Consider the following 25,626-nt stretch of genomic DNA (forward strand, 5'->3'; position numbering starts at 1 on the left):
ATGGGGCCCTAGGCGGCCATTAGAAGTAGGCCCCTTTATAGCGACCATTTACTTAAAACAAATTTACAGATATTTATGTTGTTTTGGGAAGTACTTACTCCAAAAATAAATTACGACAATGTAAAAAAGATAATTTTTCTTTTTTTTTACATTTCGCAACAACTTCCCAGTAATAGTCCATAGCTAATATGCCAAAGAAAAAAAGGGATATTGTGTCGATATGTGATTTTGCCCTGGGTGTGAGTGCCACCCCTTAGGGGGTGAAATGGATAAACTGATCAATTCTAAGTAACTTTTATTCTATCGAGTTTTCTCACTAAATCAATAGATACTATTTGAGTTATTTTCGAGTGGATATGTTCATTTTTCAACAACAAAAATAAAACACGTTTTTAGACGGTTTTTCGCAAATAACTCCAAAGTATTTTATCTAAAAAATCTTATTAGAAAAAATATAGCGTATACAAAATTTTAAAAAATTATGTATGTATGAAGTATGTAGACCCAGTATAAGCAGAACTGGAGCTAATGAAAAGTAGATTCTTATTCGACAAATTCCAAATCAAATATTTCAACGTAAATAACCAAAAAATGAAGCACTTTTCGGTGAAAAATCATCAAAACTTTTTAAAGTGTTAAAAAAGTTTTATTTTTGTTTTTTTTAACAAGTTTCAAGTATCAAAATTAAGCAAGGAAAGCTAAAAATAATGTCGATTCCTTTTTCTGGCAAAAAAAATCTTGAAAATTTATGAAAATCTTGAAAAAGTATATTATTTATATGATCTGTAAGTTTCACCGGTTCACAGTGCATATATTTCAAAATATTGGGATTTAAAATAAAGCAAATTTTTTGAAATTTAAAAAAAATGTACTCTTTTCAAAATAACTTAAAAATTATTAGTGGTACTAAAACTCCTAAAGAGTAAAAAATGTAGGTTTTGCTTTTCTGAATATTTCAGATTTTTGCTTTTTTGGAAGATAAAAATAATTATTAGTTAAGATAATATGACTGTTCAAAATTTGCATACCCTGCGTAGAGAATTTTTCATTTATTAAAAATTAATAAATAAAAATAGTTTCTATCCTTGTGGGATCGGTACTCACCGGAGGGGCCGCAGACGTTCGAACACAATTAGCGTCTCTTTGCAAAAACAATGACGACTTTGCTAGTAACAAGACATTTTCTCAACATACACATTACCCATTACACTAGATACCTAATTGGAAAAATCTACTGTACCATGGCAATGGCCATTAGTTGTTGTCGAGGCATTAAGCCAAATAAAAAAAGTACATACACTCGTGATTAGTGACTTGTTCAAGCCCTTTCTACTACAACCCCTTTATAAATAAGCACTTTGTAGCGATAAAACTCACAGAGCATATAAACAATACATAAGTAAAGTAGCTTGTCAAGCGGTAAGGATTAATTTCATTTGGGATGCTAATTAGGGGGTTATTTTCACCAGTTTTTTTTTTACCCAAAAAATGGGATTAACTTTATTCTGAGCGTATCTTGCTTACTTTTTATGCTAAAAATTATTTTAAAAACAAGAATAATGCTTTTTTAAACATTTAAACAAGTTATGATGAGTTTTCCATGAAAAGTGCTTAATTTTTTGATTATTTCACGTTGAAATATTCGATTTGGAATTTGACGAATAATAACCTACTTTTCATTAGCTACAACTCTGCTACTACTGGGTCTACAGACTGCACATATACACCATTTTTTCAATGTTTTATAAGCTATATTTTTGCTAAGAATATTTTTTCGGTAAAATACCTACTTTTTGAGTTATTTGCGAAAAACCGTCTAAAACGTGTTATTTTTTGTTGAACAATGAAGATATTCACTTGCAAATAACTCTATTGAACAAAAGTTGCTTAGAATTAGTCAGTTTATCCACTTCCGGACGTATTGTGACGGTATATTTTTTCACCCCCGAGAAGGGGTGGACTCAATCGTAGAGCAAAAACACACATTGGTACAATATCACTTTTTTCTTTGACATGTTAGCCATGCTTATACCAAATTGCATGTCAATCCAAGCTCTTGTTTCAAATCGTGAATGGACTATAAGGCCTATCGGTGGGTAGAAATTGAAAAAAAACGTACCATACCAAAATAATTACCAGCTTCTAAGCAAAATTTGCTTGCACAATTGATTACTAAATTTAGGGAATGATTAGAACATGGAATTTAAAAATGCCTTTGAGGATAACTGCTTAATTTGTCTTGAAGTCGGTTGTTTTTTCCTGATATTTGACAAAAGACAAAGCAAAAAACTGAGTTTGATTGGAAATCATAAATTAACCATTCTCTTTTTTTTTGTCTCAGCCCTATTTGATTTTTTTAACATTTTATTTTTTTTAATTACTGCTTAAATAATTCAATTTGTGTGGGATGCGGGCCCCATCAAGTGCCCGGGCCCTAGGCGGCCGCCTAGTCCGCCTAATGGTTAATCCGGCACTGGGTTTTTGCTCTAAATTAAAAAAACCAATTGGATTGACATGAAATTTGGCATACACGTAGCTAACATGTTAAATAAACAAAACAGGTAATATTGTGCCGATGTCTTCTTTTACCCTGGGGGTGACTTTTACCCCTTTTCAGGGGGTGAAAAAGAAACCTTTCAAAATAAGTCCGGAAGTGGATAAACTGATTAATTCTAAGCAACTTTTGTTCTATACAGATTTTTCACTAAGTCAACACTTTTCTGAGTTATTTGGTTGTTTTGTTGAAAAATGAACATATTCACTCGCAAATAACTCGAAAAGTATTGACTTAGTGAAAAAACTGTATAGAACAAACGTTGTTTAGAATTAATCACTTTATCCAATTCCGGACTTATTTTAAAGGTTTCTTCTTTCACCCCCGAAACGGGGTGAAACTTACCCCCAGGGTAAAAGCACACATCGGTACAATATCACTTGTTTTGTTTGACATGTTAGCTACGTGCATGCCAAATTTGATGTCATTCCAAGTGGTCTTTTAAAATTTAAAGCAAAAACCGTGAGTAAACGTACTATAAACCGTTATTTTTGCAATAATTTATTAATAACAAAGTCGGAACTTGGTTTAAGCTATCACGACTAGTGACAATCAATTTAGCGTATAAAAATACTATGAAAAAGACTACAAACTTGCTGTAGATAACACATTTCGAGCTTTTCGGCGAATAAACAATTATTTTGTTATTAACAAAATAAGAACACATTTTGAGTAACAGCGACTAGTCGCATTCGACTCAGCGACCAAAAATACACCAGAGAAGACCTTAACACTATCATTTATTTACAGGGCTTCTAATAATTCCTGAAAAACATCTAATTTTACCATAATTTGTTAATAATAATTAAACGCACCACATTTGGGCTTCCAGACCACTTCCATTGGATTCAGCGACCCAAAAAACTACCATCAAATCGCGGCGAACTCAAAATGTCCACTGGACCCCCTATGTTGCGACTAGATTATCCTGTGAAGCCAACGATTTGGTACCAATTGGTATTTTGCAAGTTTTTGTACTTAATTCTAATTTGAATATTTAATCTGAAAAATTAATCGGTACGTGAAGGCACGTAAGGAACATCCCAGTAGTACAGGCACACAAACGACATCCGCATTGGGACCGTAGCAGTAGTAGTAATTTCCAAAGGCATCCCAAAGCCCCTCTTAACTGCTTGTATACGTGCGGTCCCAGTGCCCCACTAAGCTTCCTAATTGCTGCTCGGTTGGCATTTCCACTTTTATGTTTTATGTCGCTCGGAAAACTACGAAGGAGGCATTATTCAGCCGGAGGTATTTTCTCATTTTCTTTGAGGTGTTAAACCTCTGCTCTGCGGCTCGCAAGAAAGGTATGAGATAAGGGGTTTATTAAAGTTTCTTTGGGTAATTTTTGTTTGTCGAAGTTTATAAAGGATTTAGTTTATCATCATTCAGTAACAGCCTTTTCAGTTGATGGATAATGACACTTTTGCAACTTTTTGTGGAGCGTGAAGTATGCTAAACAAAAGGTTTAGGATCAGAGTTTATTATTTCTTTTATGGTGTACAAAACAGTTGTTTACCTTTTTGTACGAGAAAGAGATTTTAGTGTTAATTAGCCGTTTGAGACAATTTTAATGAAGGGTGCTTATAACTGCGTTAATAAAAAAAGTTAAAGACTTTTATTCAATGGCGTGTGTTTCAAGAAGGGCAGAAAAAAGGTATTTATTAATTTCAAGGAGTTTAAGTCAAGAACTCGATATAATTCGTACTTTTTGTATCGCGAATTTTCCGACTAGTTTCTTCGATTATATGTCTTCTAGTGTTAGTCCAAATTCTAAAGACAAAACACATAGACAAAAGGGCCTTAACGAATAATAACAAACCTTTACTGGAATTAAAGAGTACAAATTGTAATAGATAACGAACCCAGTTCAGAGATTGAAATCAGGAGAGGAGTTTGGTAGGGATGTATTATCTGCGAAGAGAACGGGAGAACTTATAAAATCAGCTAAAAAAGTCTACTACCAGAACCGCCTGGGAAGCTCCAAAAGTGTTGCAAAAGAAACTTGGTCCATAATAAACGATCTTCGAAATAAAACCCACACTGCTCAAACATTTTCCCTTCCAGACCCTGAAAATCTAAATGAATACTTTGTTAATGTGAGTAAAAATATTACATCAACTATTTCGCCACAACAAGATCCCATTTCATATCTCCCTAATTCAAGAAAGGTCTCGAATTCATTCTTTATAAAACCAGTCGTTAAATCTGAACTAATCCAAACAATTAATAGTATCAAAAGCAAATCTTCCTGTAGTACTGATGGTCTATCGATCAAAATTTTTTCTAATCTTCCAGAAAATGTGTTAGAAGTCCTCATCTCACTAATTAATGATTCTTTTGAGAAAGGTAAATTTCCAGAGTGCCTGAAGACAGCCATCATTATTCCTCTTCATAAGGGTGGTGAAATATCTAATACCTGCAATTATAGACCTATTGCACTACTACCGGTACTCTCCAAAATTATTGAGAGACTCATAAAAGCCCGACTTATGTCCTTTCTAATTGAAAACAACATTTTATCACAAAATCAGTTCGGCTTTTTAAATAATAAATGCACCACTGATGCCATGTTTTCTGTACTACATGAGGTATATCAAGCACTGAACAATAATCTTTGCACTGCCACCGTTTTTTGTGACTATGCCAAAGCTTTTGATTGTGTAAATCACAACATTTTGATAAAAAAACTAAATTTCTACGGAATTAGAGGCATTTCTTTAGATTGGTTCCAATCTTACTTGGAAGATAGGAAACAACTAGTTAGAGCAAATGATAAAGACTCTAGTCTCAAAAACATTGTATGTGGGGTACCTCAAGGTTCAGTATTGGGTCCTCTACTTTTCTTATCTTTATTAATGACATCACTAATTTAAAAATCGATGGAAACATCTTTCTTTTTGCTGATGATACCAGTATCACTTGGAGCAACTCAAATATTGCAACTCTTCATGCTACTATAACTTCTGATCTACTTACAATAAAAACCTGGTCAGACTCTAATTTACTCTCGTTTAACGTAGATAAAACAGTAGCATTGTCTTATAAAGGAGCTCTTCAACCCTTACCTCTTAATAACAGCCAGATCAGTACCGTTGATTCTGTAAAATTTCTTGGCATTTTTTTAGACAGCAACCTTAAATGGTCCCTCCATATCGATTTGTTACGGAAGAAACTCTCTTCAGCCTGCTATGCTATAAGATCTGTTTCGAATGAACTCAATTTAGCATCTTCCAAAATAACATATTTTTCTTTGTTCGAGTCACATCTTCGTTATGGTCTTCCTTTTTGGGGTTCTGGTACAGCTGCCCAATTCGATGTTATTTTCAAATTACAAAAAAGAGCTATAAGATATCTGTTTGGCCTCAGAAGAACAACACACTGCAGAAGTTACTTCAAAGATCACGGAATTTTAACCCTTCCATCTTTGTATATTTTAGAAACTGTTTGCTTAATTCGTAAACATCTACATGTCTTTCCATCAAGACCTAATCATCACTACTTCACGAGAAATTCTACGTTTGACGTCTATTTGCCGACCCCGTCCTCGGAGTTAGTAAAGAAATCGATATTATATTCCGCAAAAAAAATGTACAACCATCTCCCCCTACAACTAAAATCTGCACCATCTTTTCCCAAATTCCGTAAACTGACAAAAGCCTACCTGTCTGAAAGACCATATTATTCAGTAGAAGATTATTTTAGTCAATAACTAAGAAATTACAGTACCCTTTGCACAAGTAGTATTTTTATTATTTTTTTATCTATATTTGGGTGTCATATGCAGCAGCTTAACTTTTTAACTTTTAAACCTTTTTTATTAATTATTAGGTAGACTATGGATTTGCAATTTATTTAAATTTTTGCAATTGATTATTTCTGTTTTAACTTCGATTTATTTATTTATTTTATTTAACTTATTGACGATTTATGTAATTTTAGTAAATTGGATTGTTACTGTTTTGTTTTTTTTTACTATTTATAAGCTTTGTCGATAAAATTGTAAAAATTTTCATGGCAATAAAGCATATTTCTATTCTATTCTATAACATATAAACTGCGAAAACTACAGCGCTATATGTCTGCCATCGGTATGCTTTAAAATGTATACAAAAATAATAGAGAAAATACTAAGGCAATAAGTAGAAATGAAATTGGGAGATGAACAAGCGGCCTTCAGACCAGGAAGACAAACAAATGACAACATATTATACCATCAGGAACCTAATCGAAAGATGCTTAGACACGGGGGGAAAACTGGTTTAGCATTCATAGACCTAAGAGCAGCATTTGACACGATAGAAAGACAAATTATAGGGGAATGCTTGAGGAAAATAAATGTACCAAACGGATTGATAAAAATTATAGAAAGTACTTACAAAGAGGTAAAAGGAAGAGTACAAAACAGCAAAGGAACGATCAGATGAATTTAATTGGAATAGAGGTATTAAACAAGGAGATAGTATCCTTTGCTATTCATAATCGTAATTAATGAATTAATAAGAAAAACTAAAGCAAGAACCAACCAACTACAGACAATAATAGGATACCATAGATTACAACCGGTAACAATAGAGTCCTTAATGTATGCGGACGACATAGTACTAATAGCAGATTCCGAGAACAAAATGCAGAAACTAATGGATATATGGGTAGAGGAAATAGAAGAGCTAAAAATGGAAATAAACGAGGAAAAAAGTAAGATAATGATAATCAACGGCAAAGAAGAGAATGAAATAAAGATAAAATGCAAAAATTCAGAACTGGAAATAGTTACAACTTACGAATACCTGGGAAGTGTCATTACTAACGACGGAAAAATAGACTGGGAAATAACAAATAAAGCAAAGAAATCAAACAAGTTATACTATGCCTTAGCCCCAATACAATTTACCTTTTCTAGTCATCATCATAGTCTACTTTGAGCTACTCTTCTTCGACAGGCATGCAAACGAGCCGTATCCATCGTGTCAAGTTGTTCTCTTGCATCTCTTGCTAGCCAACTCTATTCAGTTTGCCTCTGTCGCTTCATACTTCTACTTCTATCCCTTTTAATTCCCCTTTCCTCAACTTCATAATCATTATCATTATCCCCCTCATACAAGTACTTCAGTTTTCCTTAGTATTTTTATTACCTCACTCTCTCTTCATTTTTGTTCCATTAGCTGACATTAAGTTTTTTTCTTTTTCTACTTCTGTTGGAGTTTATCCCTCTGTACATTCACTCCAACAGAAGTTCTTCTTTTTTTGTTACAATTGGCAAGAGAAAAGAGAAAAGACAAAAGAGAACTTGCAAGAGAGACAAAAATAGTGATACCGACTGTGCTCTACGCAAGTGAAAACTGGACAATTCTGGAAAAACATAAGAGCAGAATAAATGCAATGGAGATAAGACATTTAAGAAGGATAGTTGGAAAGACAAAATGGGATAGATTAAGCAACGAGGCTATTAGGAGAATGGCCAACCAAGAACCAATAATGAATAAACTAAAAAAGAGACAAATGATTTGGTATGGGCATTTGATGAGGATGCAACCCAACAGAATTACGAGAAGAATCCACGAAGCAAGAAACATTGCAAAAACAAAAAGAGGCAGACCAAGAAAAAAATGGATACAGCAAATAGTAGAGGCGGGAAAAGTTAAAGGAAACTCACTCGAGGAATTAAAAATAATGGCGGAAAACAGAAAACAATGGAAGAGATGGGTGAATGTAAATTAGAATAGCGATCCCAAATCCGACACCCTGATAGGGTACAAGGAAGGGGAGAAAGAAAGAAGATGTTTTATGTCGCTCGGAAAACTACGAAGGAGGCATTATTCAGCCGGAGGTATTTTCTAATTTTCTTTGAGGTGTTAAACCTCTGCTCTGCGGCTCGCAAGAAAGGTATGAGATAAGGGGTTTATTAAAGTTTCTTTGGGTAATTTTTGTTTGTCGAAGTTTATAAAGGATTTAGTTTATCATCATTCAGTACAGCCTTTTCAGTTGATGGATAATGACACTTTTGCAACTTTTTGTGGAGCGTGTGTATGCTAAACAAAAGATTTAGAATCAGAGTTTATTATTTCTTTTATGGTGTACAAACCGGTTGTTTACCTTTTTGTACGGAAAAGAGATTTTAGTGTTAATTAGCTATTTGAGACAATTTTAATGAAGGGTGCTTATAACTGCGTTCATAAAAAAAGTTAAAGACTTTTATTCAATGGCGTGTGTTTCAAGAAGGGCAGAAAAAAGGTATTTATTAATTTCAAGGAGTGTAAGTAAAGAACACGATATAATTCGTACTTTTTGTGTCGCGAATTTTCCGACTAGTTTCTTCGATTATAGGTCTTCTAGTGTTAGTCCAAATTCTAAAGACAAAACACATAGATAAAAGGGTTATTAACGAATAATAACAAACCTTTACTGGAATTAAAGAGTACAAATTGTAATAGATAACGAAGCCAGTCCAGAGATTGAAATCAGGAGAGGAGTTTGGCAGGGATGTATTATGTCTCCATTACTCTTTAATGCATATAGTGAAGCCATTTATGAAGAAGTATTTATCTCAAAGTGAAGAAATAATAATTAAGGGAAGATCTATTAACAAACATAAGGTGTGCAAATGACACCGTGATTATGAACAACTCCAATTACTAACAAGACAAACGGTTTCTGTGAAGAATATGGATTAAAAATGAACATAAAGAAGACCAAATACATGATAATAACTAAGAAAACAAACATACAAACAAACAAGCATACTTTTGGTAAATGTACCGGTAGAAAGGGTTGATAATTACATTTACCTAGGAACCTGCATTTCAGAGAAAAATTATCAAACAACAGAAATAAGGACTAGGATAGAAAGATCAAGAAATGCGTTTGTAAAAATGAAAATAATTCTTTGCAGCAAAGACTTAGATTAGAAGGAGAGCCAGCGCTGAAAAATCTCTTTGAATTTACTAAAGCTATATTTTTCACAGTTGATTACTGTGAGTGTGAAGAAAAACATACTGCGGTCAGTCAAGCGAAACGTAGAACAGGGCTTACTGAGAGGATATCAAAGTTGCTTTCCTACGAAGGTAATTAAATCCATTTACTAAGGCTGAAAATCAGTACACACATTCTAAATTAAATATAAATAAAAGTTATTATAGTCGGTCAGCTGAATGACGGGACAGAGCCGGTCGGTCGGCCCCAAGAGTTGATTGAGGAAATGTAGCATTTTGGCTCGCAATTTTTTCGTCCAGCATGGATTTATTTGAAATTTTCACAGAAGATAGGGAATAGTCCAATGATCATTTTCTATATCATGCCGCTATCATACGCTAAAACCTTGGGGGTGGTCGCCACCCCATCTCGAGGGTGGGAATTTTTTATTAAATTTTAACCATGTAATTCGACGAAAAAAGTGATTCTAAGAAAAAAAATGTTTTTTTCATTTTCTTCGTAAAACTAATATTTCTCGAGTTATTCGCGCTTGAAAATAACAGTTTTGCGACGAAAAATTCGACTTTTTTAGAGTTTTTTTGAGAATACCTCGAAAATAATTCTATATATTTTTGGCGATAAAAAGTTTCTTCAAAAATGATTTTGTAGGATTTTTAAAGAGCTATAAGACTGTGTAAATTAAATTCCGTAAGATCCCTTAGTTTTTAATTGAGGCGGGTTTAAAGGGCTCGAATAAGGCGGTGTTTGCTGGTAAATAGAGGTTTTAAACAGCTATATCTGGCTAACTATTCACTGTAATGAAAATCTATGCACAGGGTAATTTTAGTCGTTAAAAAAGCTACAATTTAGTAGTTTATAATTTTTTTCGTATCTTCAGTATTTTCGGAGATATCTTGAAGTAAAAGGTAAAAAATACCAAATTGCAAAAAATCAATTTTTCTTTAAACTCCAATTTTTCCAAAATTAGGCATTTTAAATAGGTCAAACTCCTTGGGTGTATTGACAATATAAATATAAAAGAATCTACAGAAAGGTGAAGACCAATTTTGAATTAGGAAGGTAGTTAGGGGGTTATTTTCACTGATTTTTTCGTAGAGAAAAGCAGGTACCAACATTTTTTTGATTATAAGTCGCTTAATTTTCATGCTAGAAACTTCTTATTTTTTTTAAAGGTCTAATTGTATACTTGAAAAGAGACTATTTAAGTTTTCCTCGAAAAATGCAAATTTTTCCCATTACTTGGCTTTGAATATTTCAAATTATGCATTTGACGAAAAAATCTAACCTTTAGCATGCCGTATCTCGGTTTGTATTGGTCTTAAAGATATTATTGGAAAATAATTTGGTTTGCATTACTAAAAGATACAATTTTGATATCTACAGTTTTTTTTTATTAAATGCATATTTTTCGAGGTATTCTCAAAAAACCCTCTAAAAAAAAGTCGATTTTTTCGTCGAAAAACTGTTATGTTCAAGAGCGAAACTCGAAAAATATTAGTTTTACGAAGAAAATGTAAAAAACATTTTTTTCTTAGAATCACTTTTTCCATCGAATTACATGGTTAAAATGTAATAAAAAATTCCCACCCCCGAGACGGAGTGGCAGCCACCCCCAAGGTTTTAGCGTATGATAGCGGCATGATACAGAAAATGATCCTTGGACTATTCCCTACCTTCTGTGAAAATTTCAAGTAAATCCATGCTGGACGAAAAAATTGCGAGCCAAAATGCTTCATTTCCTCAATCGACTATTGGGGCCGACCGACCGGCTCTGTCCCGTCATTCAGCTGACCGACTTTAATAACTTTTATTTATATTTAATTTAGAACGTGTGTACTGATTTTCAGCCTTAGTAAATGGATTTAATTACCTTCGTAGGAAATCAACTTTGATACCCTCTCAGTAACCCCTGTTCTACGTTTCGCTTGACAGACCGCAGTATGTTTCACTCACAGTAATCAACTGTGAAAAATCTAGCTTTAGTAAATTCAAAGAGATTTTTCAGCGCTGCCTCTTGGTCTAGATTCGAACTGAGAGTAAGAGCTTTGAGATGCTACGTGTTCTCGATACTGCAATATGACTTGAAAGCTGGACATTGAAACAAGAACACATAAATAAACTACAGTCATTTAAAATGTGGTATGGTGCAGAAGGATGCTTAGAATAGCATGAACACAGAAGAAAACAAACAAGGAAGTACTGCGAGAAATGGGCAAAGAATGCGAAATAATAAACACAATAAAAATAAGAAAGTTACAATAATCTGGGACGCGTAATGAGGGGACAGCGATATTAAATGCTAAGACTGATAATACAGGGAAAGTAATGCAGTTCTATGGAACTCTTCATAGCAGCGGTAGATAGAGTAAAGATAGTGACGATGATATCCAACCTCCGATTAGGAGACGGCATTTAAAGAAGAAGAAGAAAAAGTTTTGTTTATTTTGTAAAGCTTAGCAAGTTGAGCAAGTAAAGTTTAGCAAGTTGTAAAGCATAGCCAGGTGTTTTACTAGTACTCTAAGTTTCACAGCTTAGAACCAGAAATTGTTATATTGATGGTTAAGCGTTGTAATATAGATTTATCACAAAATTATATAGTTTTGCCTTCAATAATTCTTGTGTTTGACTTTTTTCGATCATTCCAAAGTAACACAATTATTGATATTCGTTGGAAGCTCCATTATTGTCAATACAACTGCAATATTTTTGTTTTTTTTTGCGGGCCATTCAAATGCATTCTAAGCATTTTGAATGCGTTTAAATTTTTATTTTATTTTTCAATACGCGCGAAATCTTCTACATTTTTTTTTTTTGAGCTTTTACAAGAACGACATTTAGCAACTCCGTACGACACTGCGATTTTACAGTATTACCATTGTATTACAATGTAAAAATGAAGGTGTAAACTATTCAGTCACCGCAGATATACATAAAATGGCCATTTCTTGTTTGTAATATTTCTGTTCAATATCAGCGAAGTGGATAACAGCTTGTTTGAGTGTAAATTTTCGCTCGAATGATTTTATTACGCTTCTAATGTATAATTTATTGTCTATACAGTGACGAGTGCGCTAATAATCGACAAAATAACGTAAAACACGGAAAACATAATACATTGTGAAATAAAAAGAGATGAAACAAGTAGAGGTGGGAAATTTGGCGATAGAAACCTACAAATATACATTATATTGATAGTTTCCCACCTTTAGACGTATCGGAGGAGTATGGCAACTAAAACTATCACTGTCACAGTGGTAGTTGCCAAACACGTCCGATACGTCTAAAGGTGGGAAAATGTTTAGGTTTTTATCACTAAATTTCCTACCTCTACTAGTTTCACCTCTTTTTATTTCACAAAGTATTATGTTTTACGTCTTTTACGTTATTTGGACGGTTATGAGCGCAGTCATCATTGTATACCTTCACTTCGTTCGGTTCTTTTATATATTTCTATACAGAATAAGCGTAAGTACACATAGTGATGGGTACGCTAATAACCAGCAAAATAACGTAACAGACGGAAAACATAATACGTTGTGAAATAAAAAGAGATGAAACTAGTAGAGGTGGGAAATTATCGATAGAAACCTATACAATTACAATATGTTGATAGTTTCCCACCTTCAGGCGCATCGGAGGAGTTTGGCAACTGCCAATTGAGAGGAGAATTTTATAAAATTCAAAAATTATAAAATTCTCCTGTGAGTTTGACTCCAATACGTCTAAAAGTGGGAAACTATCAATATAATGTAAATTTATAGGTTTCTATTGATAATTTTCCACCTCTACTAGTTTCATTTCTTTATATTTCACAACGTATTATGTTTTCCGTCTTTTCCGTTATTCTTTCGGATATTAATCCACTTATAACTATTAATATTGTACTGATTGGGAAGGCGTTTAATTATTATAGTAGATGACAATTGTGTCAAATAAGCACCCTGATCGGTTATCCAGGGTGTTTCATTGGGAAACGGAAATACTTTAATGGTGAATAGAGGTCACCGAGCCGGTTCTAGATATACTACACTTTTTGCCCTACCGACTTTTATAACCGAGTTACAGGGTGTTTTATCGATTTTGTCCATTTTTTTCCGAAGCCATAACTTTGGAACCACCCTGTATATCTTTTAAATATTTGGTAACATATGTCTCATTCAAAACCCAAACGACCGACATACTAACCATAAGAAAAATCCAGGTCCGGATTAACAAAAAATTATAAAGTAATTGTGACCTTAAAACAACACCCTGTATATTCAAATTTTGAAAATCTGTTTGCATATTTGAAAAGAGCACAAAACAGTAAGTTTAATGGTTTGCTTCAATTTTTCGGCCAGACAATTTTATGACTTTAATTTTGAAATTATATCGAATTTTTTAAGAACTCTCGACATTAAAAAGCAGATATTATTAACTTTTAGTTATAAATTATTAAAGATAATGAATAAATACTCATTTTAAAAATAATCAATACTTATTTAACACATTGGAACGACCCAATTAGTAATCACAAGAAAAATCCAGGTCCGGATTAATCAAAAAAATATAAAGTAAGAAACAACACCCTGTATATTGAAATTTTGAAAATTTGTTTGCGTATTTTAAAAGAGCATAAAAAACTGCGTTAAAAGGTGCATGTCAAATTTTTGCGCAGATAATTTAATTACGGCAATTTTGAAATCATATTGAAATTCTGTCAAGATGACAAAAAGCTGTCAGAAAAAATAAGTTAACTTGATTAACTTTTAAAACGAGCAAGGAAATGCATCGAACAAAATGGCGTACATTTTGAGCAAGTGTTATAGTTCAAATATTTTTAATTTATGTTAAATTGTTGAATTGTTTAAACGAATTTTTTTTTATTAGATATAATATGTAGCTGTTTTTTTAATAATTTACTAAATCATTAAAATATCCCAATTCTCGCAATTCTAATTTTTAATGATGTGCATACAGCTACAAATCCATAGAATCCATAAAACCAACGTAGTAAATAAGTATTAAGTATTTTTAAAATAAGTATTGATTCATTAACATTAAATTTTGAAAAAATTAATAACACCTGGTAATCTCAGAATTCTTTAAAATTTCAATATAATTTCAAAATTGATGTAAATAAATCAACGGCGCAAAAAATTTAAATAAATCTTTAATCACAGTTTTTTATGCTCTTTTAAAATGCGCAGACAAATTTTCAAAATTTCAATATACAGGGTGTTGGTTCAAGGTCACAATTACTTTATATTTTTTTTAATACGGACTTGGATTTTTTTTGTCATTAGTAATTGGGTCGTTCCAATGTGGTAAATAAGTATTGATTATTTTTAAAATGAGTATTTATTCATTAACTTTAATAATTTATAACTAAAAGTTAATAATATCTGCTTTTTAATGTCAGAGATCTTAAAAAATTCGATATACATATGTAATTTCAAAATTAAAGTCATAAAATTGTCTGGCCGAAAAATTGAAGCGAACCGTTAAACTTACTTTTTTGTGCTCTTTTCAAATATGCAAACATATTTTCAAAATTTGAATATACAGGGTGTTGTTTTCAGGTCACAATTACTTTATAATTTTTTGTTAATCCGGACCTGGATTTTTCTTATGGTTTGTATGTCGGTCGTTTGGGTTTTGAATGAGACATATGTGTACCAACTATCAAAAAAATATACAGGGTGGTTCTAAAGTTATGGCTTAGAAAAGAAATGGGCAAAATCGATAAAACACCCTATTCGCGGTGTGCAAGTACTTGGAAGGGAATTGAGAAACGATCGTGCGCGAATAGCGGAGAAATATTGCAACTTTCTTAATAATTCATATTGTCAATTGAAATTGTCAAATTGACGTACATTTCATATCTACTGTCATTGAAGAAGAAAAATTATATGTTGCTCCTCAATATTGATATGATATGCAATTATTATATAAAGGTAAATTTAATTAATTGTATTTTACTTGCAGTACTGCATTTTAATAACTAATTTTATGTACTACATACAATTGTTTACGTTTTAATAACATAACCTGAATCTTATTTTTTCTTCTTACAATTTTTTTGGGCTATGGCCTTGACAATTATCCAGTAACCAGGACTAATATAATTGGCCAATATAATTAAAAGTGCGAAAAAAGTTGCAGAGCGTAGAAATAGGTGTCGCTTTGCCGAACTTGCACGGTCCCAATAACTCGGTTATAAAAGTCGGTAGGGCAAAAGATGTGGTATATCTAAAACCGGCTCGATGATCTCTATTTACCGTTAAAGTATTTCCGTTTCCCAATGAAACACCCTGTATAATAGATTTAGATATTATCAAACTATGATAAAAAATTATTACTTACCTCTTCCGCTACTTCCTTAACATCACCGTTCTTCTCAGAGTCCTTGCTTGGTTTAGATTTATCCTTTTTAGAGAATGATATACTTCTAAACGACCATTTCTTTTTCTTCTTTTCTTTCTGTTTCTTAGCTTCCGCCGTCTCTTCTGTTTTGTTTTCTGTATTCTCGATTGACTTTTCTGATTCGTTTACATTTTCGGATTCGGATTCTGGTGTTTTCGCATCTTCTGATTCTGATACGCCGTTTTCTTTTACTTCTACTACGTTTTCTTCCTTGTTCTCTTTTTCAGCTGTGAGGTCTTTTTCGTTTTCATCTTTTTCCTGAAAAAACAACGAAGGTTTATTAGAAATATTGTTTACAGATGTTAGGCGGGAACGATAGACTGTGAAGATGTTTGCGCTTTAATAATTCTATAACCGCTTGAGTCTACCAAGAAAATTGGTAAATTTAACAAGATTTTCTGTCAACGAGGCTATTAATTAATTAAAGACAGCTTATGTTTCATTTAGGTTCGCGTATGGAACGCTGTTGCGATATCTATTATTAAAGGGATGAGTACGTGTTAACACGCATGGGATAATGAACATAGAGTTCAGTGGAGAGATTCAAGTATAGTCCTGAAAGAATCAGATAGTAAAAAGAGAAAAATCAAAGAAGCGGCTCTAATTATGCTAAATGAAACCAATTGTGTCGCAAATTCCTCGGTAGAATGCAGTAGGATGTGGTTACCCATACTGAAAGAGGAAGTCAATAGAAAGAAAATACCAAGATTAGTAAGTCAATAATATCGAGCTAGTACATATTTTATATTTTAGTATTACTTATATATCTAGTATTATTAATAATATTTATAATTTAAACATGTTACAAGTCAGAATTTGGTATAATTTTTTGAGAGTAAATTAATGTAAGACCAAATACTTACGATGTCGGGATAGTATCACAGGGTTTTTCCTGGTTTTCCCTTGTGATTTACTATGAAGTCTCTAACGCGAGAATTTTACTGTCGTTGCATTTGGTTGTCTTTTTAAAGACATATCACATGCTATAATTTTTTATGACGGATATTCTTGAGTTGGGGTTAATTTCATGTAATCGAATGAACTATCTTTCAGTAAGTCGTCCCAGGAACGCAACTCATAAATATTGGCAATATCATTTTAAAGTCTTCTACTTTAAAATGTATAATATATGTCTGAATTGCCAATATAAATGAGTGAGATTAAATAAATTATTAGAAGAATTTTTTTTGCTTAGCAACAACACTTTAGTTTATTTTAGTAATATTTTGTATTTTGACAACGGCACCCGATTTGGGCGTCGAAACGTTAATAAAATTATTTTTTTCATTTTAATTGTGGCTTATTTCCCATATAAATAATTAATCATAAAAATGCCACAAGGAAATAGCTTCAGAACAACATTTGACATGGAATCGGAAATATTTTGAGTTGTTGATTAAATAATATTGATATGTAGTGTATTTGATAAATAATTTATTTAAGACGTGAACTTAATAAAAAGTTATTTATTGTGTATTATTTGTGGAAGATCCAAGCAGAGAATACATCAGGATATACAGTATGTCCCTGTAAGTTGTACCCATATGGAAAACTTTTTTATTATTAATTTTACGAAAAAAAGTTATTCTTGATAAAAAGCTCTGCTTGGTCCAAAAACCTAAAATTTAACCATCAAATATCAAATTTTTTGAATATTATACGAGGTATGTCAAAAAGTTTGAATTTCACTCAAGAGTAAAGTAGCTTTAATTTTCACAATATTGAAAATTGCTATTATGAAAGTTGTTTGGAATTAAAAACTATATTCTAGTATGCAATTACATCCTTCCAATTGAAAAAAAATTTTTTTGAAACATTTTGGATAACTAACATTATTTTCAGTTATTTCAATTTAGATAAGTCTTTTATTATTAATTTTACGAAAAAAAGTGACTCCTAATAAAAAGTTCTGCCTGATCTAAAACGTAAAATACAACCATCTTATGTCAAATTTTATCAATTTTATACGAGGTATGTCAAAAAATATGAATTTCGCTCAAGAGTAAAATACGTTTAGTTTTCACAATATCGAAAATTGTTATTATGAAAAGTTATTTATAATTAAAAACTATGTTTCAGTGGGTAATTACATCCTTTTAATTGAACTATAAAGGTACTTTATTTTTTATCTAAATTTATCTTTTTTGACATACCTCGTATAAAATTAATAAAATTTGATATAAGATAGTTGTATTTTAGGTTTTAGACCATCCAGAACTTTTATTAAGAATCACTTTTTTTCGTAACATTAATAATAAAAGAGTTATCAGAATTGAAATAACTGAAAATAATGTTGTTACCCATAATTTTTCAAAAAAAATATAGTTTTTAATTCCAAACAACTTTTCATAATAGCAATTTTCACTATTGTGAAAAATAAAGCTATGTACTTTACTTTTGAGTGAAAATCAAACTTTTTGACATACCTCGTATAATATTAAAAAAAATTGATATTTGATGGTTAAATCTTAGGTTTTGGACCATGCAGAGCTTTTTATGAAGAATAACTTTTTTCCGTAAAATTAATAATACAAAAGTTTTCCATATGGATACAACTTACAGGGACATACTGTATATTCTGTGATCCAAGTATTTTGTTGTTAAATATGTTCAAAATTGTAAGCGTTCCATATTATTAAAAAATCACTTTTAACACTTTTCCTCTTTTCTCTATTGAGTATTAGTTTTTGTTGTACATATGTATAAATTATTACAATCACTGAATACATAGTTAGTGAAAAAATTATCACATTTATTAACTGAATTAATAATTTGCAATTATACAAATAACAGTTATCCAAGAACATTCAAAAGCCATCTCTTTAAGTTAACGATGACATTTTCAAGTAGAAATGACATTCTAGTAATGTTTACATATCCATACTAATGTGAATTTTACTACATGTAATTTGCCGTGTAAAGACAGAAAAAGTAGGAGTAGCCGTAAAATATTTGCGAATTATGTACCGATGGCCTTACAGAAATGTGAAGATCCAGGTGTAAGAAATAAATCTGAACATTCTCGTGGAACCACTTTCTGGTAACATCCTTCTCTGTCTTTTACAATTTATAGGGATGGAGACGACGAATAAAGAAGACGAAAGGGACACTACATACATATACAGTCAGATTCCGTCTATTCGTGTAGGAAAAATTTAAACGAAAGTTGATTCCGTGTACTCAAAATAGGAGTAAAATGAAAAATTAAAGACATCTTATGTTTCATTTAGGTTCAGAGATGATCCACCAGCTCCACACGTCCGTTTCGGTCTCTCCAGGCTTCTTCAGTGGGGTACATGAACACTTCTGAATCGAAACGTAACCAAGCTGTCTATTTAAGCAGAATTATAAAAATAATTCGCGTATCGAACGCTATAGCGACATCTATTAAAGAAATACGAAGTCCCAGATCCGAAAATGTGAAAACCTACCGTGGTACCACTTTCTGGTAACATCCTTAAGGGGGTAGGCGCAAAATCTTGGTCCAATGCTATTTAAACGCACTTATTTTTTGCGAATCCTGAGAAAACTAATAAGTATTTTTGAAAAATTTAAATGCATAATGCCACATTACATTATTACCGAGGGCCGAAAGTCTCTGAAAACTTCTATAATGTTTATTTGAATAAGTTACAGGGGTGAAAAAAAAAGAGAAAATTTAGTATGATTTTTAATTTAAATTCAAAATATGTATCTCTTTCAACAGAAACTTTTGGTTTATTTGTTTTCTCATGATTCGAAAAAATGAATGCATTTAAATAGCATTGGACCAAGATTCTGCGCGTAAAGTCTGGCAAACTATCTAAGAGAATAATTAATATTCAGCTGAGCTATTATCCGAGTTTAGAAATACCATAAACAATGGATTTACCTGTTTTATAAAATTAAACCTTTGTTATAATTTCACAACTTGGACGATCAGGACAATGGCACCCCGCTCAACAGAACTGTACAGGGTGTCCAGAAACTCTACCGACAAACGAAGACAGGAGTTTCCTCAAATAATTTTAAGACAATTTAACCCAATTCACCTAGTCCGAAAATGCTTCCTAAGGGAGCTAGAGCTATTTGAAGATGGCGTCTGGTAATTAGTTTTTCTTAAATACCTCCGGAACGCTTCTATATAGAAAAACAAAAATTGGTATACTTATTTATATTTTAGAGATAAATCGATTCCATCCATTGAGAATTTCTAGTACCGGTCATATGCGTCCGTTTTGGGTAGGGCAACAGTTACTTTATCGCTTAACTTTTTTGTATTTAATTTTTAAGCACTTTTAACTCTGGATTATTAAATTGTGAGGTATTTCGTTTTCTAGAAAAATCGATTTGAAAATTTTTCGTTTTTTGAATTTCAAAAAAAAAAATTTAAAAAAAAACTATTTAGGAAAACTTGTACGTTTAATTATATTCCAAAGATCAATCGATTTAATTAATTGCGAATTTCTAGTACCGGTCATATGCGTCCGTTTTGGGTAGGTCAACGGATTTTATCGCATAACTTTTTGTCTTTAATTTTTAAGCATTTTAACGCTAGATTATTAAATTATAAGGTACATATTATTCCAGTACTAAAAGTAACTGTTGCTTTGAGTTGGAAAAATACACCGTTTTTTTTGAAAATTTTTTTATTTTTTTTTCAAATTCAAGAGACGAACAATTTTCAAATCGATTTTTCTAGAAAACGGTGTCTCCTACCGACTTATAGTAAGAGTACCTTTTAGTACGAGTATACCTTAGAATTTAATAATCCAGAGTAAAAAATGCTAAAAAGACAAAAAAGTTAGGCGATAAAATAACCGTTGCCCTACCCAAAACGGACGCCTATGACTGGTACTAGAAATTCGCAATAAATGGAATCTGTTTATCTCTAGAAGATAAATAAGCGTACCAATTTTCGTTTTTCTAACTAGAAGCGTTCTGGAGATATTTAAGAAAAACTAATTACAAGACGCCATCTTCAAAGAGCTCTAGCTCCCTTAGGAAGCATTTTCGGACTAGGTGAATTTAGTTAAATTGTCTTAAAATTATCTGAGGAATCTCCTGTCTTCGTTTGTCGGTAGAGTTTCTGGACACCCTGTATATAAGAGAGTCATTATTCAGCTCAGCTATTCTTCAAGGTGTGAAATTCTATCAACAAGGGATCTACCTATTTTATGGAATAATCCCTTGTTTATTTAAGAACACATTTCCATCAATAATAATACCACGCTGAGCTGAATATTAATGACCCTCTTAGTTTGCTTGCACAACTATACTTCTTAATCTCGGCCTTTTACAATTCATAAGGCAAGGATACAACGCCAAAGCATTGGGCCGAAATTTTGCGCCTATGCCCATTTAGTTTTCATCATCTCCCAGATTTTTTGTCGCAATCTCTTTTTCACGAATCACTGTACAGAGCTTTAGAAGAAATAATATAAAAAGATTACTCCATGGTTAAGAACAGATGTAGGTATATCGAACTCAATTATTCTAATACGTTACATACTTAATTTTTCTGCAAACGACTAAAAGGAAAACCGTGTTATAATTAAACCCAGTCATCAACACCACGCACTTCTTCTTAGAATTTATTTTTTAAAAGTCTGTCTGATTCATCTGTGTTAAATATAACGGTTCTATATACCGCGTTAGTAATTTTGTAATTCTTTTGTTTTTGCGTCACTGGGAGAGAAAAAAAACAACGATAACATCAAAACCATAATTATGGGTTATATTTTTTTTCGGATAGTTAAAGTTTGGTACCCAATTATTCCATCAAAACTGAATGCTAGTGGTATAATTTTTTTCTTTATTAGTACGTTATTTTTCTTTTATTGTTTTTATTGTAAGCATGTGACTTGCAATTTTCTTTTCTTTATTATCTAGAATTTAAGTAGTTGCTCCAATTTTGATAGATAACCTTACTTTGTTTTAATTTTAAGATTCATTTCGCCGTCTTAGGGTAAGAACAGAACAAGTAGGTCGAGGTGGAGGTGTAGATCGCGGTGGATGCTACTAGTTAAGTCGCGGTCGATGTCGACAGCGCATAGCAAGGAGGTCACCTGCGCTGTCAGTCGAGCTAGAAGCACTATCAAGTGAAATAGTTTAATGAAATTTGAATGACAAAAAGACTGTGCTTTTGCGATGGTGTGTCAGTCAAGTGATGATATTGATGAAATGTCAGCTGTAAATAATCAGATCCTCCTTCATATTTCAAAAATTTACTGAATTTAATTACTTTAGAAATTCAAAAATAAACTGAATACAAAAAAAGGGATTATATTATAAAAAGTATCAACTCAGATAGCGCAGTTAATGACAACTTGGCTTCGAACGGACCAATCACAGGAAATCATCCTTGTAGGCCGAGCAGTAGACATCCATGTAAATTCAACTCATTTTATTTTCAAAAGCATCGATGTACCTCCTTGATGGCATCGCGCTAAACCTCCACCACGACTTACCTGCTCTATTCTCTTCCATTCCCTACAATGTGTTTGTTTTATATGGATATCGACATCGACCGCGACCTACACCTCCACCTCCACCGCGACCCACTTGTTCTGTTCTTACCCTTATCCTTCGCAATACCTATAACAGTCTTGCTTCCTTCCGTCGCGCTGTTCTGTTTCCATTCTTGCTGCGCTGCAGCATAATATACCTATTAACGTCTCACTTATTTCATGTTTTGAGACCTACGTCCAGGAGTGGATCAATATGAGTTTAAACAGAAGATATAAATGCTGCATCAGGGACCCATTCATGATAATAGGATTTTTCTGTAATTCTTTCCACTTTTAACACATAGTAATACTCGTGTTAAGTCTAATAATTATTGTACTTTTAGAATAAAGAATCTCATCTAAAAGTAAACAATTTACTTGAATTCCATCTAGATTTTAGTAATATAATTAGTAGTACACGGCTTACCTCTGCAAAGGCGCATTGACATGAGTTGTAAATCACGAGCAAGAACCACACTCGTGGTGACACGAATCTTAAAAGTTCACGACTGTGGTCATTTCTTGTTCGTGAAGATGGTTTACACGGCAAATATTTGCTTCAGTCGCGAATATGCAGTACCATAGAACATGGACCATTTCTTGTCTTGTGTAGAAAACATGCCATGTTCACTGCACATAGTGATCAGCAGATATTCACATTTCTTTCGTCTTCTAAAGGTGCCTATTTTCTAGAGATGTTGGTGACCACATTGACCCATCTTATTCTATTCACAGCAACTCGAAATATATTAATTTACAGTTTACGTTAGACCAATCCACTTCCTAAGATTGGTCAGCCAGGATATACGTCGACGTCCAAAGCCCCTCTTGCCCTAAATCTTGCCTTGTAGAATTAACTGTAGAAGTCGGTATTTATATTACGCATAATGTGGCCGAAATAAGCCAATTTTCTGTTCTTTACGGTTTTAATAATTTCTTTGTCTTTTCTTAGCCTCTGGAGAATAGTTATGTTAGTTGTGTGGTGTATATATGAGACCCTCAACATACGTCGGTAGCACCACATTTCAAACGCCTCTAATCGTTTTATGACATCTTCTGTAAGACTCCAGCTCTCTATTCCGTAGAGGAGGACACTAAATATGTAACATCTAAGAATTCTTAGATGGTAGATAAGTTGCAGATAATCTTCCTAAGACTATTAAAAGAGCTTTTGGCTTTTTCAATACGAGCTTCTATTTTATTTTTATTTCGTAGCTATGATCCCAGGTTTCCTTAATATTGCAGCCCAAATAGCACATTTTCTGTATTCTTTCTAACAGTGTATTGTTTATTGTAATTTGGGCCTTTATGTTCATGTTCTTACTAACGATCATTATTTTTGTCTTCTTACAATTTTATCACCCTTTGGAGCTCCTGCGCTGCCAGCAATACTGTAACGTCTGTATATCTAATATTGTTTATAAGTTGTCCATTTACTGCAGTACCATCTTCTGATTCGTCTAAGGCCTCTCTAAAGATGTTTTCAGAGTATAATATGTTAAATAAAGCTGGTGACAGTATGCAACCCTGTCTAACTCCTTTTTTGACTGTGAAGATTTCGGACAGTTCAACTTCGAATCGAACTGTTGCTGTTTGTTGGAGATATAAGTTTGAGACCAGTCTTACATCCCTACCATCGAGTTCTGGTGTTTTTACGTCGTTTAGTTTCCCATGTGACATCCCTGACACATTTCTTTGAATATTGAAATCAAGCCATAATAATATGTTCTATGCAACTCAATGGGAGATGTGGCAATAGTTTTACTAGCATTTTTTCAGAACTATGTTACAGGCTAAAAATGCACAAAACTGAAAATATACAGTAGAGTTTAGTTTCGAAAATAGCTAAGATATTCGACAAAGTTCGATAAACCTCTTCCGGAATCTGTATTAGATAGAAAACACGCGAATACAGGGTTATATAGAATTGAAAATAAACGCAGCAACTTTTCCACACATCTCTACAGCAAACATGTTCAAAACATTTTTTGGTGGAATGAATGGGCCAGTCGGAAATAGTTTACACCTGTGTTGTAATAGTAAAAATATGGAAATTACAAGAACTATTTGTGATTACGTCTACATACACGTGGATTTAAACGTTTTATATCACATAAAATTAAAGTTGTTACAGTTTTATTTGGCGTGAAATTAAATTCCATCACCAGGTTTTTCTACCTAACATTGTAAACCAAGAGAATTAAAATTCCATTAAGTTGGGTTTAGTTTTGGTTTGAAATAAAGCTCATAACGTTGCTCCATGACAAGGAAAATTAAGAGCATAGATCCAGTGTAATAATTTATTTATTTAGCGTATGGCTCTATCACAGTTTTTGTATAAAAATAAAGATCACAATACATTAAAAAATAATAATAATTAATTTAAATATTAGCTATTGTGATATTACCGATTTTCACAGTTACCTCGTGGATGTTGTTCTTGGTAGAAGTAGAAATCAAGGCTGCATTTTCTATGCCTGTACGTACGTAAGTTGCTACACCGTAGGCTCTGTCATAGGTAGCACCCAGTAGATCATAGCCGAAATTCGTTTTCTGTATGCGTTTCTTGTAATGCGACCAGATCAACATCGTTATCTTTTAATAGTTTGTGTAGAATTTGATATTTGGCTCTACTTATACCTTATATATTTAATTAGCAGACTCTTACATTGGGTCCAATTTCTTTTGTAAATTTTTCTTTGGAAACTCCATTCAATAACTGTGTCATCTTTAATAATTATTCTAAAATAACTGTGATATCTGCCAGGAGATCTTTAGGAAAGATTGTCTGGCGCCTCTTGTGCTAGCTCTTTAGTTTACCCAGGGTGCACGTGCAGTATTACCTGCGGACGCGAGCTAGCATTACACCCCAGTGTAATAAAAAAAAACAATGAATAAGAAGAAATTAGAAAATAAGACTAATTGTATAGAAGAATTAATAGAAAAAGTACGACGAAAAAATATTTTTTCTTTCAGCTAATGACACCTATGTCCCCTATGAGGCGTCAGTATTGGGTTTTCTGAACTCTTTCCTTCTTCCATTTCGAAGATTTGGTAGGTCCATGTCTTCTTGAGTCTTCATTTCCTTCTATTTCTTGTTTTATTTGCTTCGTATATATTTTTGACCAGTCTACTGTCATTCATTCTTCAGCAAATGTGATACCATTAACAATTGATGTAGTGAAGTGAGATTGAAATCCTTACACCCATTATAAATTATTTTATTTTCAAAAAGATAAAGGCAGT

General features: G+C 32.6%; 1 protein-coding gene across 5 annotated transcripts in view; it reads right to left on the bottom strand.

The window, feature by feature from the left end:
- Window positions 1-25,626, bottom strand: part of LOC126882057 (A-kinase anchor protein 200-like) — a 640,814-nt gene that overhangs the window by 316,276 nt on the left and 298,912 nt on the right. For all 5 annotated transcript variants that reach the window (XM_050646875.1, XM_050646876.1, XM_050646879.1 and 2 more), the window contains one exon: window positions 15,833-16,150. In XM_050646875.1, coding sequence (XP_050502832.1) covers window positions 15,833-16,150 — 318 coding nt within the window. The remainder of the gene's footprint in view (window positions 1-15,832; window positions 16,151-25,626) is intronic.

Source organism: Diabrotica virgifera, chromosome 3, assembly GCF_917563875.1.
Source record: "Diabrotica virgifera virgifera chromosome 3, PGI_DIABVI_V3a".
In the NCBI taxonomy this organism is placed as follows: Eukaryota; Metazoa; Arthropoda; class Insecta; order Coleoptera; family Chrysomelidae; genus Diabrotica; species Diabrotica virgifera.